This window comes from Aspergillus ruber (genome assembly GCF_000600275.1).
Source record: "Aspergillus ruber CBS 135680 unplaced genomic scaffold scaffold00006, whole genome shotgun sequence".
NCBI lineage: Eukaryota > Fungi > Ascomycota > Eurotiomycetes > Eurotiales > Aspergillaceae > Aspergillus > Aspergillus ruber.
The window spans coordinates 1-18,319 of record NW_024467302.1 but is presented as its reverse complement, the minus strand read 5'-3'; the positions used below and the strand labels follow the sequence as shown (position 1 = coordinate 18,319).

The following is an 18,319-nucleotide window of genomic DNA, read 5'->3' as shown; positions in this document are numbered from 1 at the left end:
ATTATTGTTATAACAGATATATGTTGTTTTGCATCAGCTCGGAAGGAGTTAGGGTGTAAGTCCGACATCCTCCAATGATAACAGCAATGGGCTGCGACCAGTAACAATAGCGGTCGTAAAACGATGACTCCATGCATTCCTAGACTATGCCAAAAGAAAGGGTATTCAGGGACACGTGCAATTGGCCTGACCACGTGATCCCAATTATAAGATTCCAACGCAAACTCCAAAACCATGTACCCATTTGCATATGCAATGTGCCGTCCGGGAGGCAGGATGAACTCGACTGCACCGGTATGGCGACAAGATGTAGATATACATCCATCCTGCGAGGTCAGGACAGATTTCGGCGATATACGTTTATTCGATGTCGTCGACGTCGCGGTGTCTTGCTAGAACAAGGCGTTTGTACTCTTCCTTGTCGGTGTCCCAGAGCTCAGCAGCTTGTGCGTTAAGGGGACTCGCGCTATAACAGATCAGCCATTGAACATGTCATAGCTATAATCAGGCACATACTTGTTAGGCTCTCCCAACAGACTCTGCAAACTCAACAGAACACTCTGCACGTTGTAAACCGCACTCCACTTGTCCTTCAAAATATCCAAACAAATGCGGCCAGAGAAGTCGACATTGGGGTGGTAGATGGGAGTCTTGTAGAGGACGGTCGGCGGCGCGTAAGGATAGTTATTCGGGAAGGCAAACGAAAGCTTCATTGTGAGACCTTCGTACGGAGTCTCTGTCGGACCGGTGATGGTGGCTGTCCACGAAAGAAGGTTGCCGTCCGCGTCAGGGAAGGCGGAGATCCCGGGGGATGGCGAGAGCATCAGTTGCATCAGTTCTGCTTGGAGACTGCAAAAGTCAATGCCAGGTTTTCAGAGACATGAAAATGGAAGACTAACCGCTTGGTCACGCTCTGGGTGTCATTTCTCTGACTCGACGATGAGCCCAACTTGGTGGTCTCGTGCGCGTCGGGTGCCGAGTTCTGAGAGTCTTCCATAGTGTAGTCCATTTTGGCGATTAGACAGCGGCTGCAGGAGGCAAAGAACTCGGAATTTAATGAGTAAAGTGAGGGAGATGGCGGCGAGCACAAGGTTGCAAGAGACGGTTACTCTCTGGAATGACGGGCGCAGGAATGATCCGCTGAAAGGGATGTTGAAACCAGAAACGATGATAATCGCTTAGCACGGAAAAGTGCAAGAAATAAAAAAAATATAAAAAAAGGAAGAGGAGGGAAATGAGGATAGTAAAAGTATTCCGCGGCGTTTGGAGAGAGAAGGGAAGAAGGAAACAAGGGGAGAGCAATGGAAAGAGAGACAAAAGAACAGGCGTTGTTTACTCCACCGACAAGATGTCAACCACCGGGGCAACCATCACCCCGCTTACTTACAAGTACGCAGTTTGGTCCTTTGCTTGCTACCACAATCCAAAGAAATAATGGAAGAGAAAATAACCAGTATACAGGGTTAGCTATACAGAATATGCCCAGTGAATAATTAAGGCTGAATATGTATAAATCTGTGCAGATCTACCTCAACTGCCGGAACGTTGCCCCGTATGCAACGAAAGAAGTATGACGAGGTATGATTTCTAGAATGAGAATGGATTTGCTAGAGGGATTGGTCTTTTTTCGTTTGCTCTTAAAACCCGTGGGTTCTTTTGTACTCCGTCTTCTTCACTCCATCCATGGATGTAAAATCTCCAGTACAAAAACTCCGGAGTATAAAGATCGGATGAAGCGTATCAAAATTTTACATCTTTGTAGTATTGTAGGGCTAATATGATTTGTCTATTCTACCCTCTGCTTTTTTACCTAGTACCTACTTTACGATAAATACCATGTTGCCTACAGCTGATCCATTCCAGCGATAACATATTTCCCGAATAGGATAAAGTGGTTCTCGCGTGCCGCGAAGGTTCGCCTCTTTCATCTGCTCTCTTCTGCCCGTCTCGAGTCGCCTCCGACCCTTGCGTGGACGGAAGGAGAATAACTTGACCATGGCTCACGGTTTGTCCTTCTATTTCTCAATTTTGCATTCAATGTATAGTTCATAGATTTCTTCCACTACAATCTGTCACAATGCACCACTCTCAGCTTGCCCCGCTACCGAGCGATCTTCCCTTTCGCATCGTCTCGAAAACCATCGGACAGGGTGCTTATGCCTGGTGAGTGCTACTTTATAATGAAGGAATTCTCATGCGATAATATTGACATGGTTTCATCAATACAGTATAAAAAAGGCCTGTCCTACGAACGCCGATAACCCCATCATTGCCGTCAAGTTTATTCACAAAGAATACGCTGCGCGCCATGGCAAGATCAGTCCGCGTCAATTGCAGATGGAAGCGACCGTCCATAAACACATAATCGGCCATAACAATATAATATCATTCTACGCGACAGGGGAGGATGACGCCTGGCGCTGGATCGCAATGGAACTGGCCGAGGGTGGCGACCTCTTCGACAAGATCGAGGCCGATGAGGGCGTGGGGGAGGACATTGCCCATGTCTATTTCACGCAACTCATCAGTGCCGTGGGCTATATGCATTCCAAGGGAGTTGGGCATCGCGACATTAAACCCGAGAATATGCTCTTAACGGTTGACGGGAACTTGAAGATCGCGGATTTTGGTCTGGCAACATTGTTTGAATACAAAGGAGCTACTAAGCTATCGACTACGTTCTGCGGTAGTCCTCCGTACATTGCTCCAGAAGTAATCGCGTGCAGCTCTCGCGGCGGACAGAGAGGAGCGGGTTATCGGCCTGATGTGGTGGATATCTGGTCTTGTGGTATCGTTTTATTCGTCTTGCTTGCTGGGAATACGCCATGGGACAGTCCAACGGAGACGAGCGCGGAGTACGATGAATATGTTAGAACAAACGCGAGGACCTCGGACGAATTATGGAAAGAGCTGCCACCCGCGACTCTATCATTAATGCGTGGAATGTTGAACATCAACCCCGCTAGTCGATTTTTATTAGAGGATGTCAGGAGACATCCCTGGTACACCCGAGAGAACCGGTATTTGACACCGGACGGCAGGCTCGGTGACCCGATCAACTTGGCAACATCCATGTTTGAGTCGTTACACATCGACCTGACACGACCGGTATCCCGGGCCGCAAATGTTGGCACACCCGGGCCGGATCGCATGGGCGTGGATATAGATGATATGGACCATAGGCTCCCATCTACACAACCCGAGATGGTGAGAGCAGACATGTTGGTCGACTGGGATATGCCTCATCTGGCCGATACATTCTCATCTACCCAGCCCTCCGGCAGGCCCTTAATTGTGGATGACACCCTGCTAGCTGACAACCTCGAAGAAGAACCGTCTATGTCCCAATTCTCCCCCCATCCTTCCGTGCCTCTGAGCCGGACTCAGAAAGCGCAAAGATTCGGTGACATTATACCTCTACGTACTATGACCCGTTTCTTCTCTATTTGGGAACTTAAGCTTCTGGTTCCTTTAATTTGTGAAGCCTTGCATCGTCTGGGGGTCCCTGTGCCTACAATTCCTGCGGTTTCGCAAGGAGATAGCGGTGCAATGATCCGGGTTGTTACGAATGACTCCAGAAAGTGCGTATTGCAGGGCAAAATCCTGATTGAATGTGTAGCGGAGGGTCTTTTCGAGATTGAATTTATGAAAGTCAAAGGTGATCCGCTTGAATGGAGGCGTTTCTTCAAGAAGGTGGCCATTCTCTGCAAAGATTCCCTCTATACACCGGAATCTTGATATCTCTTCTCTCTATCTTGTCTTATTTTAATATATATGTACGATTAATGCGGATATGAAGGCTTCGTAAGAGTTATGACAGGGAAAACATGGGAACACATTTGCATAGAACATGGTCCTGTTCACATAACCATTCAGACTGGGCTATTCGCAGTATATTCATTCCTCCCATAGTTTGCTACAATGACTAATAAATACTATCGCAATAATTGTAGAAAAGAAAGACACGTGATTTCAAATCCAGCCCGGGAAAACACTCCGCGATCTATCCACGACATGGAACGGGGAGCCTTACAAGGGCACCACCTCCCGACATCTATCTCTTGAACTACCTCCGGTCTCGCCACAGACCGGCCTGCCCTCCATGTTGCTCACGCAAAGAAACCAGATATGGACACACTACCGGTAGAAATCCTCTTCGAAATCATCGACTGTAAGCAATTATTACCCCACACTTCCGTTTATCAAAGCTGACAATTCCAATGATCCAATTTAGATCTCACACCCCGCGAACAAGTCCTACTCCAATTCGTCTCAAAAAGTTTCCTCACTCTCGCTCGCGATAATACCCTTTGGAGACTTCACTGCTACGAGCAATCATGGGCTAATATCGAGGCGTCCCGACCCCGCTTCGTGGAGACAACTACGAGCCTCGTTGGCAATCCGACGCCGTCACTCAGCTCGCTTGGGCAGGAATCTCTTCTTTCCTTGATTCAACCGCATAGTACATCTTCATACGAGACTGGTCCAGACGGACGCACCGTATCCTCGCTCGCAGAAAGGTCGAGAGCAGCGATTGCTTGGGACCCGTCGTACGAGAGGGAGGAAATTGATTGGTATTCGGAATACAGGGATAGACATGGGCCGGTTTCTTTCAATTGGCTACAGCAGCCGTCTATCAAGAGACCTGGTAGCAATAAGAAAGAGACCCCGGAGGTGAAAGGAATTGGCTTGCTGCGAGACTGGAGTTCCTCAGAGCAGGACAAAGCGATTGCGCCATTGGAAGATGGTAGTGTTTGCATATGGGATTTGAACCATTCCTACAGTGCTGCACCTCAGTCTATCAAGGGTAGAGTCCTTGGTGTCAGTGCCCCGGGGATTCTAACGGCTTCTGCCTCGGAAGAATCACCATCGGAGTTTCTGAATCTGGGAGAATGCGTGAGCGTGGACTCTGTCCGTCAACGGGCATATATGGCCGTCGGGAACGTCCTAAACGAAGTGGATATGGAAACACTTCAGGTGGTGACGCAGCGGTGCTATCCTTGTCCTGTTTTTGCTTTATCGCAAGAAACGGACTATTCAGCACCATTGACGCTGGCTACGTGGTTGAATATTTATGTCCATGATCCTAGGTTGTCTGCATCAGGTTATGCGGAAACTGATGCTACATACGCATCGTTATTACAACCCAATCCCTTGTCTGTTCTACATCCCCCGTCTTTACATGAGCACACGATTCTTGTCGCTGGCCGCTTTCCTGGCATCTTGCATTATGATCGTCGGTTCTTCCCTCGTTTGCAGAACATTGTTCATTCTGGTGGCAGTCTATGCGATCTTGCTTCAGCGCCTTCTCCACGATTTCCGGTGCGTTCGGATTCGAATGGGTCGGATCTGCAAAAGATAGTTGCTTGTGGGGAATACAAAGGTAGAGGCTCGCTGGAGCTTTATGATCTCACGCCGTCAGACGTGTCCTCCAATCTTTCTTCGGCGGCATATCAAAACCGTCAGAGTGCTGCTCGGTCAAAGCTACTGTCTGTTGCATCACACGGTGCTCGTATTGTCTACTCCGACGCAGATGGCAATATCAAATGGACAGAGAGGGACGGACGCTCCGAAGTCCGTCGTTGGAATATAAACACTCATCTGTCAGATATGAAAACAAACCAACGCATGGCCAATTCTGGAGCCGAAGCTGGGGAGTCGGACGAAGACAACTCCGATATGGGCGGTTTATTCGCCAGTTCACGTGGTAACAATGAAGTTGTCCAGAAAGTTGTGCCTACAGGGGGCAGTTTGATAAGCGATGAGCTACTCATCTGGACCGGAGAGCGAATTGGACGTCTTCAATTTACTGGGATCGCGGAGCCGGACCTTGACCAGGGGGATGAAGAAGACTATATATCTATTGATGAGGGACTTGACAGCACTACGCGTGGGGTGGTACGGGAACAAAGACGAGAGCAGCTGCGACGCGAGAAAGAGTATGCCCGGACGATGCGCAGGGCATTGGAGACCCAGGCTGATGAAGTCCGTCGGATGGGAGATTTTGGTTTATGATGACTCCTTCCGTTCGTTTCTTTGGTTGGATGTGGAGTTTATATATGTTAAGCATTTTTACCTTTGCATAGATAGACTACAAGAACTGGCGTTGGAAAACCTTCCTGAATCTACCATACAATCCAGACCAAAGAGACAGCCCCTGGACATCGCTATTGTTGATACCATGTGGTGTCCACGCAACACTGACAGCCGCCACATCCTATAAACACAAGACCACGGACTATCCCACCGAATCCCACGAGAACCAGAATATCACCACTCCCATTAATAATAGTAATACCAAGCGAAAAGCCCGTCCATGTAAATCCCACCGCATTCGCGTACGCACCCTCTACTAAAAACCTTCCCCCACACTCCCGAAACCGGCAATCTCATATCTGGCAGACTCGGGATCGAGATCAACTGTTTCACGATTCTGGATCTGCAGGGGGTGTTGCTGCATCATCATTGCAGACTGCGCAGTGGTTTCGACTATTTCGCATGTTAATTGTGCGCGACTGTCAATATCAGACAGACATTCACGGTTCCGGCTTTACAGGGACGGGGCGATTTTGATAGCGATTTGCCGCCGAGGGACTGGAGTTTGCGACTATCATCCCATATTGTCACTATAGCTCTTTTCTGTACCTGTATAAAAAGGAATTCAATTCCTTGAGGTTGTTATAATTCAGCACACCGCGATTCTATCTTTCTTTTCGAATAGTATATCTTTAACTGTCAAGCAAAACCTCCGAGATAATCGATAGCCCCGCTTGACATCTTCACATCCACGCCGAGGGGCAAACCAAAAAAAGTTACTACAACTACACTCTTGTCCATTGATCCTCAACACCTCAACAGTCAATATGCCTTCTTCGTCATCTGACCCCGTTCTCCAATTCGACCCGATCGAAGACACTGTCGAAGCTTTCGGTGAGTCTACGCTCCATGCCTCCCCGAGACTCCGTTGCGGACTTCCGAGAAGACAGCCAGGATGCTAACATGCCATTCTCACAGAGAGAGGAGAGTTTATCATTGCGCTGGATTCGCAAGACCGCGAGAATGAAGGTGATCTCATCATCGCTGCGGAATCAGTCACCGATGTCCAGATGGCATTCCTCGTCCGGTTCACAAGGTTGGCCTCCCCCATTCTTACAGACAACCCACGCCATGAACCAGAGACAAATGGAAAGAACACATACTAAAATTACTCCCAACGCCAGTGGCCTAATCTGCGCCCCCATCACCCCCGAAATCGCCGACCGCCTCTCCCTCCCCCAAATGGTCACCCACAACGCCGACCCCAAGGGTACCGCCTACACCATATCTATCGACTCCAGCGACCCTTCCGTGACAACTGGCATCTCTGCCCAGGATCGCTCCCTCGCCTGTCGCACCCTCGCCTCCCCAACCGCCTGCTTCGAAGACTTCCGGCGCCCGGGCCACATCATCCCTCTGCGCGCGCGGCCCGGCGGCGTGCGCGAGCGGACGGGACACACCGAGGCTGCTGTTGACCTGTGCAGATTGGCAGGGAAGAACCCTGTGGGTGTTATTGCAGAGTTGGTTGAGGATGGGGAGATGGTTGAGGGGGTTGCTGAGATGAGAGGGAGTAACGGGATGATGAGGAGGGATGGGTGTTTGCGGTTTGGGAAGAAGTGGGGGATCAAGGTGTGTACGATTGAGGATTTGGTGGAGTATATTGAGAGGACAGAGGGGAAATTGGTTGCGCCTGTTAATGGGAAGCATTGAGTTGGGTTGATGCTGCGCGTACTACATGCCCTTCTCCTTGTGTGTCTGGTGCTTCGTGATTAAATATCTCATTTTATTTCTGCTGGGTGTGTCTATTTCATGTTCATTTCATTTTATCTTAGTTTTGGTTCGGAGTACCATGCACTGAGGAATACATAGACGGCTAGCTAGAATGTACATGACAGCAAGTTATTCCAGGCCAAAGCTCTAGCGATACTAAACACGAAGATGTAATTCTGGCAATCTCTATTTATTGGGTATTTATTTCGCGGTTTATGAATAAATGGCTAATATGGTACACACAAGGCCTGATTAACGATTAACGCTTAAGATGAGAGTAATCTCTTAAGATACCCATCATGTGGGTATTGGTCGTCTTTCCACTACGACGGGGCTTCTTGACCTTCTTATGCTCGATCTTTGGCCGTGCATTGACGACCTTGTTTTTGCTTGTCGGCGTGATACCGGCCTTTTCCAATTCCTCCTTGACAGTCTGCTGATCCGGAATCCGAATCTTTTCCCAGATTTGACGGAACTCGTCATCAAAATGAATGATAAGCGAAGGGTCATTTGCCCAAACCATCTTAGCATGGTCGTCTTTCTTATTCCGTGTCACAAGAAGTTTCCCTTCCTTCTCCAGCTTGTTGATCGCCTCTTCCACCTGCGGCCAACCCTCGCGTAGTTCCCGGACACTCATTCCCGCACCCGTAGTTTGCGCCTGCAGTTTCTGCAGAAGCTGTTCACCGGAGCGAATATTGTGCGGTGGGCGGAAGGCAAACGTGCCCTCCCCATTCGCACCACTCGGGTCAAATTCCACCTTTTCATGCACCTGCAGAATACTCCGCAGCGCTTGAATATAACCCTCATCATGCGCACGGTTTTGGAGGGAGAGATATGAGACGATGTCCGAGAACTTGAGCGGGATGCCTTTATTCTTCATGTGCTCGATGGCGAAAAACACCTGCGTCATGATATCTTTACCCGTGCCGGTGTTGGCGGGTTGCGAGTAGACGATGTCCACATCGTGCCTTTTACGCTTCGGGTCGATGCTGGGTGTGGGTATCGATGCTGCTGAGGACGGTGCTTGCGACGTGTTTGTGGAGTTGCCGTTGTGGATGAAGCGTCGCTGCTGCGGCATCTTCTGCGCATAGTCCATGACACCGGCGTTGAAGCTCTTGAGCTGCTGTTGAAGGTGCGACATTTTGGAGGGTTTTAAAATGTCTTCACTGAGTGGAAGGAAAGGGTATTTCGTAGGTGCGTGGAGACGTCAAGGGAATAGGAAGCCGCTAGCAAGGACGAGGTCTTGCCTCGAGCGAACGAGAAAAGACCTCTTATTATAGGGTAATATAAGTCATCTGAGCCAGCGAGTGGATTTAAGGGCTCTTTTATCACCCAAGTTTCATAAACGCCGAAAGAAAAAGGTAAAAAGGTGATTGTTTGGAGGCAAAGGATACGAAAGTAGGTGACGGCCTTGAAAGAAAGGCAGAAGAAATCACGTGGCAACTAACCGCGCTAACCGCGTTGGGAGAAAGCAACCGCCCAAAGCCAGAGCGCCTCACGCCCTTTGAATTGATCAACCATTAACACATCACTCGACAGGGGATCTTCTTTCGCCTTTCCCTCTGTCGTTTGTTCTAATTTATACTCACCTTGTTCATGAACCCAGTCATGTCCTAAGATTCCGCCAGCGTTGTGTGCACTTATCCTGAAGCAGTGCGCATTACACGCGACGAACTCGATCGATCGAGCTAGCTCACCTTACCTACCTTTCCCATTCCTTTATTTTGCGATATAATCGAATTCCAAACGCCGGAAAGCTGAGCAGTGCTCTGCTCTAGCTGCTAGATAGCCACCATGGCTACTGCGACAGTCGAATTACCCTACCTCTCTTCGCATTATTCGATCTCCGAGTCGACCCTCTCTACCCTTACGCAAGCTCCTACGGTGGAACTGGTCAATCAATTGCTGGAGGCCATCGCCAATAAAGCCCATGAAAATGATGAGCTCAAGTCTGACAAGCTTCGCTTGGAGGTAGAGCTCGAGAATGCTATACGGAGCACCGACTCTAAGATCAAGGTCCTGAAAAACTCGGTCGAGAAGGGTCATGTGGAAGTCGAGGAAACTAGGAAGAAGCTGCATGAATCAGGTATCTATCAATGGCGCTTATGATGCCTTTTTGGCTTTTGTCTAACGCATTACAGAAAACGCCCGATCATCCTTGGAATCCGAAATCGCTACGCTCAAGTCGTCATCTACGTCCAACGAATCCGAAGCCAGCAGTCTGAAATCTCGAATCTCTTCGCTTGAAGCTTCTAACCGCGATACTCTCTCCCTTCTTGAGTCCAAGACTGCCGCCTACGACAAGCTGGCCGAAGAACTTTCGACACAACACAAGAAGACCATCGAACTAAGACGGGAGCTCTCTACTGCTGAGCAAAACCTCCAGTCCGCCAACTCTTCCTCGGCCAGCACTCGCTTTCGTGAACAGAGTCTTCAGCAAGAGCTAGAACTGACAAAGAAAAACAATGAGTGGTTCGAGACAGAACTGAAGACGAAATCTGCAGAGTACCTTAGGTTCCGTAAGGAAAAGAGTGCCCGGATCTCGGAACTTCAACGTGAAAATGAGGAGGCCAGTGCGAACATCGACTCTATGAGACGCAGTGAGAACAACCTCAAGAGCCGCCTGGACGAGGTTGAGCAACGCTACGAAGAGTCGCTTTCGAGTATTCACCAGCTGAAGGAGGAGGCAATTCAGGCCGCCGAATCTTTCCGCATTGAGTTGGATAGCGCAAACCGACTGGCTGAGCTCCAGGGAAACTCTGCTGGAACAGCTAAACAACGAGTGCAAGAATGTCAGTTGGCTTTGGAGAAGGCGAAAGATAGTGCTGCGGAGGAGATCTCTCGCCTTCGCGTCGAGATCGAAACTGAACATTCCGACAAGGAAGCTGCTGAGCGTCGTGTTGCGGAGCTTGAGATGACCGTTAATCAACTCGAATCCGAAGGACCTGTCAGCAGGAGATCTATGAGCCCAGCTCCCCGTGGTCTCAATGGAGGACCCAGCACACCCGTTCGCTCCGGAACACCTGTCGGCGCTTTCTCGCCTAGAACTTCGCGGACAAAGGGCGGTCTTACACTCACACAGATGTACACGGAATACGACAAGATGCGGTCCCTGCTTGCTGCAGAGCAGAAGAACAGCCAAGAACTCCGATCTACCTTGGACGAGATGGTCCAGGATCTTGAATCGAGCAAGCCCGAAATCGATGAATTGCGAGCTGATCACGCGCGACTCGAGAACGCCGTCGTTGAAATGTCGAATATCCTGGAATCTGCCGGAAAGGAGAGAGATGATGCGACCAAGGGGCAACGGAAGTGGCAGGGCCAGGTTGAAGGATTGGCTCGTGAGGGCGATATTCTGCGACAGCAGTTGAGAGACCTAAGTTCCCAGGTCAAGGTTCTGGTTCTGGAGGTGGCCTTCATGAAGGAAGGCGAGGCCTACGACCGTGAAGAACTCGAAAAGATTGCCCGCAACGAGATAGACGAGTCGACTGCCGAGCTCAGCCCAACAGGACGCTTCATCAGCCGAAACTTGACGACATTCAAGGATCTCTACGACCTTCAAGAACAGAACGTCACCCTCAGGCGCATGCTCCGGGAGCTTGGTGACAAGATGGAAGGCGCTGAAGCCCGTGAACAGGATGCTGTCCGCCAGCAAGAGCAGGAGGAATTGAAGGAATTGAGAATCAGGGTGCAGACCTACCGCGATGAAATCGCCAACCTCGTTGCTCAGACGAAGAGCTACGTGAAAGAGCGTGACACTTTCCGAAGCATGCTTACTCGTAGACGCCAGACCGTTGGCGGCGACTCGTCCGCATTCTCCCAGTCAGTTCCTCTTGGTGCTGTGCCCCCAAGCGCTGAGGACCAATCTGGGCCCGACTATGCCGAATTGTTGAGAAAGGTGCAAGCGCATTTTGACAATTTCCGCGAGGAAAGCGCTACGGATCACACAGCTCTGAAGCAGCAAGTCAATGAACTGTCGCGGAAGAACAGTGAATTGATGAGCGAAATCAGCCGGTCGAGCAGCCAGCTTGCTGCCGCATCTCAGCGAGCCGAGCTTCTCCAGAGCAACTTCAACATGCTCAAGAGTGAAAACTCTGAGCTCCAGAAACGATACGGCACTCTTTTCGAAAACGCCAACCGTCAGGACCTTAGGACCCAGCAAGCGGCTGAAGACCTCGTTGAGGCCAAGGGACTTGTTGACAGCCTCCAACGTGAAAGCGCAAATTTGAAGGCCGAGAAGGAATTGTGGAAGAGTATTGAGAGGAGGCTTATCGAGGACAACGAGACGTTGCGCAACGAGCGCAGCCGTCTCGATGGGCTCAACGCAAACCTGCAGACCATGATGAACGAACGTGACCACACTGACTCCGAGAACCGTCGTCGCCTCCAGCTGAGCGTTGAAACTCTCGACTCCGAGCTTCAGTCCACGAAGCGAAAGTTGAATGACGAGGTCGAGGAATCGAAGAAGGCGGGGCTACGCCGGGAGTACGAGCATGAGCAAAGCCAGAAACGAATTGATGACTTGGTGACGAGCTTGAGTGCCGTTCGCGAGGAGTTGGTCGCTACCAAGACGACAAGAGATCATCTGCAGACCCGTGTCGATGAATTAACTGTTGAGTTCCGGAGTGCCGAAGAACGTCTCCAGGTCTTGCAGTCTAAGAAACATAGCATCTCCGCTGCTGCACCGGCTGAAGCCCTTGCAGCTCCCGAACCAGGCGCGCAGGACTCTGACTTGACGCGCGAACAAGAATTGGGCATCCAAGTGGCCGAACTCAAACGTGACTTGGATCTGGCCAGAGGAGAACTCGAGCACGCGAAGGAGCAGGTTGAGGACTATAAGGCAATCAGCCAGTCGACTGAAGAACGCTTGCAGTCCGTCACCGAGACCGACGAACAATACCGCGAGGAGACCGAGAATCATCTCAAGGAGAAGGACGAGAAGATTCAAGACCTTGAGAAGCGCATAGAAGAGATTTCCACTGAGCTTTCTACAACGAACTCCGAGCTTTCCAGACTCCGCGACGAACAGGGCGATGGTACCCGTCGCTTTGAAGAGCAGAAATCCCACTATGAATCAGAGATTACACGGTTGAAGGATGAGAATGAACGTCAGGTTGCTGCCGCGCAGTTCCACCAGGAAGACCTCAAGGCTCAGGCCGAGATCTCCCAGCACGCCCAGCAAAATTACGAAACTGAATTGGTCAAGCACGCCGAAGCCGCGAAGAACCTGCATGCTGTTCGTTCAGAAGCCAGCCAACTGAAGCTCGAGGTGGTCGAAATGAGAACCCAGTCCGAGACGTACAAGAAGGATCTCTCCCAGAAGGAGCAGAGTTGGAACGAGATTAAGGGCAGATACGAAGGTGAGATCACTGAGCTGCAGAAGCGCCGCGAAGAAGTCCTCCACCAGAACACATTGCTCCACAACCAACTCGAGAATATTACCAATCAGATCTCCGCCTTGCAGCGTGACCGCGCCAGTATTCCCGAGGACGAGGACGAGAATGCTGCACCGAATCTCGAGGGTCTTCAAGAAGTTATCAAATTCTTGCGTCGGGAGAAGGAGATCGTCGATGTGCAATACCATCTGTCCACACAAGAGAGCAAGCGCTTGCGCCAGCAGCTCGATTACACTCAGACACAGCTGGACGAGACACGTCTCAAGCTCGAGCAGCAGCGCCGTGCTGCTACTGATAGTGAACATACTGCTTTGAGCCATAACAAGCTCATGGAAACCCTCAACGAATTGAACCTTTTCCGTGAGAGCAGTGTTACCCTACGCAACCAAGTCAAGCAGGCCGAGTCCTCCTTGCAAGAGAAATCTGCTCGTGTCGATGATCTCGTACAGCAGATCGCGCCTCTCGAGACTCGGGTCCGGGAACTGGAGAATGTTGTCGAAACCAAGGACGGAGAGATGTCGCTTCTGCAGGGAGACCGTGACCGTTGGCAACAGCGTACCCAGAACATCCTGCAGAAGTACGACCGTGTTGACCCTGCTGAAATGGAAGGATTGAAGGAGCGACTTGAGGCATTGCAGAAGGAACGTGACGAAGCCGTTACAGAACGCGACGAGGCCGTTACGACACGCGACACCCTGCAGGAACAGACGACATCATTCCCCGAGCAACTTAAACAGGCCGAAGACAGAATTCAAGAGTTGCGATCCAAACTTACAGATCAATTCAAGGCTCGCTCGAAGGAACTTACTGGCCGGATTCACGCCAAGCAGGCGGAACTCACCGTCGCGGTGGAGGAGAAAGAGACCATCCAAGCGGAATTGACGACTACGAGGAATGAGCTGATCGAGCTCAAGGCTAAGATTGGAGAGACTACCATCCCGACTACACAGATTGCGCCAGCTGCTGGAGAAACCGTGCCAGCAGAACCGGCCGCACCGGCATCTGAAGCAAATGGTAACGTCAACTCAACACCTGCGTCCCAGTTCCCTACAACCACCGCCCCAGTTGCTGTTGCCACAGATGATGAAAGGGTTAGGGCTCTTGAGCAGAAAATCCAGCGTCTTGAGGCTGCTCTGGCTGAGAAGGATGCCATCATAGCCTCGAAGGATGCCGAGCACGATGCCAAGCTCAAGGAACGTACGGAGAAGTTGAAGGAGGTGTACAACAATAAACTGGCTGAAGTTAAGGCCGCGCACAGACAAGAGGTGGAGAGGTTGGTAGCCGCCGCCCAACAGCAATCTCCTCAGCAGGAACCTGGAACCCCAGGACCGAAGATTGAACAGCCTCCGTCGACGCCATCGAAGGCTGAAGGAGGAATTCCTGATTTGACCGATGCCCAGGCAAGAGAACTTGTTGCGAAGAACGAAACAATCCGGACAATCATACGGAACAATATTCGGAATATGATGGCCAAGGAGAAAGAGAAGCAGCCGCCGCCGCAGCCACAGTCGCAGCAGTCCGCTGAACCCAACCAGGAAGCCGTTGCTGCCGTGGAGAAGAAGCTCAGCGATGAAAGAGACGCGCTCAAGAAGTCTCACGAGGAGAACCTGGAGGAGAAGGTTAAGTCGGCAGTCGAGCTTGCGGACAAGAAGTCTCTGGCTCGAATCAGCATGCTTGATACCCGGTTCCGTACTGCAAACGCCAAGATCGACGTCGTCCAGAAGGCAGCCAACGAGACACCTCAGAAGCCTGTCGTGGAAGTCTGGGAGGTGGCAAAGACGGCACGGCCTGCTCCTGCTTCTCAGGTACAAGGAGCGAAGCCTCCTGTAGCAGCATCTCCTGGACAGGGTACACCAGTGCCGCCTGCTGCTCAACCGGCGCCTTCGCCAGCTGCAGTTCAGCAGCAACGACCGCCGCAACAGCAAAAACCACCGCAGCCGCAGCCGCAGCCGCAGGTTCAGCAACCTCAGCAACCTCAGCAGCCACCTCAACCACAACAGCAGCAAGCTGCACCCGCACCCGCACCCGCACCACCTGTGGAAGAGGGCCAGATCGAAGAGGAAATTCAACAACCACCGGCAGATGCCGCAGCGGCGTCAGCAGTCCCTCAAGCAGGAACCCCCCCAAACCCATTCGGTCAGGTTCAAAACAAGCAGCAGCAGAATTTGCCCAATAAGCCACCACAAGGTAATCAAGACAATGCTGCTCCTGGCGTTCTGAGAGCGCTCCAATCCGGTCTCCCTGTTGCTAGGGGCGGAGGCGGAGGCCGTGGTGGCGGGCGTGGTGGCCAGCAACAGAACCCGTTCGGACAACAACAAACCGAGCAGCAGCAACAACAACCTCAAGGACAGGGCCAGCGTGGTACTGGCATTCCCCGTAACCGTGGTGGACGGGGTGGAGGTGCTGGTCGTGGTGGGAACCAAAACGTTCAGAATGCCAACGCTGCTCAGGGTGGACAAGCGAACCGGGGTAATATGAACGCCGCTGCTCGCCAATTCGTTCCGCAGGGTAACAAGCGTGCTAGAGAAGATGGGGCCGATGCTGGTAATGAAGGCGGAGCTGGTGGAAAGAGAATGAGGGGTGGTGGACATGGAAATCGAGGAGGATCTTGATGTGTTGCATTATTGAAGCTTTTTCTTAATATCTTCTATTCTTCTTTCTCTTCTGACTTGCTTACAAATGTGTTTTTGTTTTGCATACTCTGACCTAAAAATCTTCAAGTTATTTTCTCCTTTGTGGCTTATGTGATTTATGGCATTTGTGCTTGGATTCTGGTTGCATGTATTAATTACTTTCTCCAAATTAAAATCGAGGAGACCTTTTTGGTTGTAGTATACTTGAATCCTTCAGTGGGCTCATCTAGATGCATTATTCTCTCATGCTATGACAGGGTATATGAACAGAAAGACATAGAAAATGGTATCATAAATCAAGCAGCTCTCCAAAAGAGCATTACCTCCTCCTCGATCCAGCCGTCGGAGCCCCAATTAACCTAATTAACGCTTCCCTCTCCTTTTTCAAAACTACCAACCTCGCATCCTCAATCACCTTCCCCTCCAACACCTGCCCTTGCGGCACCGCAGTCCCCAAGCCCGTGTTCGTAGCAGCCTTCGTAGCTCTCTTCCTCCTCTGTCCAAAACCAGCCCCAGACCCCCAAACAACCGTCCAATCCCTAATCACAGCTTTGGCGGGAACATGGCACGTAGCGCAGACCTTTGAGTGCGCACCGATATTCGCGCGGCGGTCGACGGTCGCTAGACTATCAATGCACACGGAGGAGTGAATATGTGCGCCAGGGAGAATAGTCGCTAGCGGAGCCACAGTCACACTATGCGAGATACGCGTAGGAACCCCCTCCCTCCCTCCTGCTGGAGTTCCAATCGTAGGCGAAGAAACCGGCGAAGCCACCGGCGCCGCACCAATCGTGCTCTTCTCACTGACTATGCATCCCTCGCCGATGAGCACAGGGCCGTCAAAGGAGTATATGCGGGAGCGAGGGTGGATGACTGTTTCTGCGCCGATGGCGATGGGGTGGGTTCCTTGGAAGACGGTTGTGTCTGCGATTGTGGCAGTTGGGTGGGCGGTTACTGGGGCTCGGGGGGAGGAGGTTGTGGAGGTGCGGTGTTGGGAGTGGGCGTGGGGATGGGTGGACGGGGGTTTGAGGTGTTGGGAGGGTCGCTCCATTTCGTTTCTCTTTTTCTTCTAGGATGGATGCGTGGTAATGGTGATGGTGATGGTGGTGGTGGTGTAGTCGTGTCGTGTTGTGTTGATGGTGCGGAGCGGAGGTTGCGGAGTCGGAGAAGGATAGAATAAGGATAAGAATCTCTTATCTCGTACCACGGCACTCAATTCCCACATGGGTATCTCAAGTCAAACATAAATACAAAATCAAAAACCTATAATCCCCCATGAAAATAATTACTCCTCATCCCTCCTCTGCCCGGGCTTAATACCATTCCTCTTCCTCCAAGCCCAAACCCCCCGATCAACCTCCTCTCTCGTCATCCCGTCTTTAACCAACGTGAACGTAACCCCCAACTCCGTCTCAACATTCCGATTCCTCGCCTCATCATCGAAAAACAACATATCCTCATATGCAACTCCACTCGCCTGGTGAATACGTGCGAAATGCTGTGTCTTGGTCGCCGGGAAGATCTGCACGTAGTCAAAGTATTCGAGGGCGCGAACAGTGCGTGTTTTGTTGGCGGCTGGGTTGTCGGTGAAGGTGGGGATTATGTGTAGGGCTTTGAGGAGGTCGCGGGCGAGGTCGGGGGCGCAGGTTCGTGATGCGAGGGCCAGGGGGATGGAGCGGGTTTTGCAGGCGTGGATTATGGAGGAGACGGCTGGGTAGAAGGCATAGGATTCGCCCCATCTATCATTGCCAGTTAGTCGATGGTCTCGAAAAGAGCGACAAAGCGAAAAACATACTTATCCACACAGCGCGAATTGTTATCGCGGGGCTTCACAGGAGCGCTGACATGTGTGTCTACCCAGAACGGCCAGAGTGTGTAATCCAGATCAAACGCAATCAGCTTTGGCAAAGGCAGGCCATCGTTGAAGGTCGCTGGCGCGACGGACGTATCCTCCAACGCAGCTGTGTTTTGTCGCTTTGTCCGCACCATGTTCATTATAGTTGCGATGGCAGAGATGGATTCTTTTTGCAGAGTTCAAGACTGATATCCCCTTTTGGACCTTAATCTCAAGTGGCGTTAAAAAAGAAAAACAAGAAAAAAACTGACCCTTGGTCGAGGGGAGATTGTTCTCTGGTTCTGGGTTGGTTTTGGTGGCGGAGGGGCTTCCGCGATTGCGGGGGATCTTCGGCAGTTTTCACGTGCCCTGATTTCTATTGTCGGAAATGTGGCTTAGTCAGGGTTGAAAGTACGTATCAAGCGTATATGGTTGAGGTCTCTGATTCTTGCAAAAGTGTGCTATCTAGGATCCTATATACGACCGTAAATACCTTATAGAGTATACTAAGCGATTGTGCGGTTTCAAAAGCAGTAATAGCAGAGTAAATACGCTGCTTTGCGCCATATGATATCAGCAAGGCATCAATCAGGCATCAGTTGGTATTGTTCGGTAAGGAACCTCTATATTCCGACACACCCCCCCAGACT

At 51.0% G+C, this 18,319-nt stretch overlaps 7 protein-coding genes across 7 annotated transcripts; 3 read left to right on the top strand and 4 right to left on the bottom strand.

Annotated features, from left to right (window-relative positions):
* Window positions 1-11: 11 nt before the first annotated feature.
* Window positions 12-1,294, bottom strand: EURHEDRAFT_318031 (putative ubiquitin conjugating enzyme (UbcK)). Its single transcript, XM_040778324.1, has 3 exons — window positions 900-1,294; window positions 517-849; window positions 12-466 (listed from the first exon to the last, which is right to left on the bottom strand). Exons 1-3 carry the CDS (start codon window positions 1,007-1,009, stop codon window positions 361-363), a joined length of 549 nt encoding a protein of 182 aa, XP_040640735.1. The 5' UTR covers window positions 1,010-1,294; the 3' UTR covers window positions 12-360.
* Window positions 1,295-2,077: 783 nt separating this feature from the next.
* On the top strand, window positions 2,078-3,738 carry EURHEDRAFT_451506 (putative serine/threonine protein kinase; the record flags this gene model as incomplete). The annotated part of the gene is made up of 2 exons (XM_040783957.1): window positions 2,078-2,163; window positions 2,229-3,738. The coding sequence occupies 2 exons, from the start codon at window positions 2,078-2,080 to the stop codon at window positions 3,736-3,738; spliced, it is 1,596 nt and encodes a 531-aa protein (XP_040640734.1).
* Window positions 3,739-4,128: 390 nt separating this feature from the next.
* Window positions 4,129-6,015, top strand: EURHEDRAFT_513657 (uncharacterized protein; the record flags this gene model as incomplete). The annotated part of the gene is made up of 2 exons (XM_040786191.1): window positions 4,129-4,171; window positions 4,235-6,015. The coding sequence occupies 2 exons, from the start codon at window positions 4,129-4,131 to the stop codon at window positions 6,013-6,015; spliced, it is 1,824 nt and encodes a 607-aa protein (XP_040640733.1).
* Window positions 6,016-6,439: 424 nt separating this feature from the next.
* Window positions 6,440-7,930, top strand: EURHEDRAFT_317823 (3,4-dihydroxy-2-butanone-4-phosphate synthase RIB3). Its single transcript, XM_040778323.1, has 3 exons — window positions 6,440-6,930; window positions 7,015-7,132; window positions 7,221-7,930. Exons 1-3 carry the CDS (start codon window positions 6,864-6,866, stop codon window positions 7,744-7,746), a joined length of 711 nt encoding a protein of 236 aa, XP_040640732.1. The 5' UTR covers window positions 6,440-6,863; the 3' UTR covers window positions 7,747-7,930.
* A 135-nt stretch (window positions 7,931-8,065) lies between these two features.
* On the bottom strand, window positions 8,066-8,947 carry EURHEDRAFT_451351 (transcription factor TFIIE subunit TFA2; the record flags this gene model as incomplete). The annotated part of the gene is made up of 1 exon (XM_040783944.1): window positions 8,066-8,947. The coding sequence occupies one exon, from the start codon at window positions 8,945-8,947 to the stop codon at window positions 8,066-8,068; it is 882 nt and encodes a 293-aa protein (XP_040640731.1).
* Window positions 8,948-16,024: 7,077 nt separating this feature from the next.
* EURHEDRAFT_317669 (transferase hexapeptide domain protein) lies at window positions 16,025-17,019 on the bottom strand. Its single transcript, XM_040778322.1, has one exon. It carries the CDS (start codon window positions 16,884-16,886, stop codon window positions 16,155-16,157), a length of 732 nt encoding a protein of 243 aa, XP_040640730.1. The 5' UTR covers window positions 16,887-17,019; the 3' UTR covers window positions 16,025-16,154.
* Window positions 17,020-17,120: 101 nt separating this feature from the next.
* EURHEDRAFT_450967 (Mg-dependent acid phosphatase) lies at window positions 17,121-17,824 on the bottom strand (the record flags this gene model as incomplete). The annotated part of the gene is made up of 2 exons (XM_040783908.1): window positions 17,121-17,574; window positions 17,631-17,824. 2 exons carry the CDS (start codon window positions 17,822-17,824, stop codon window positions 17,121-17,123), a joined length of 648 nt encoding a protein of 215 aa, XP_040640729.1.
* Between the last annotated feature and the right edge of the window lie 495 nt (window positions 17,825-18,319).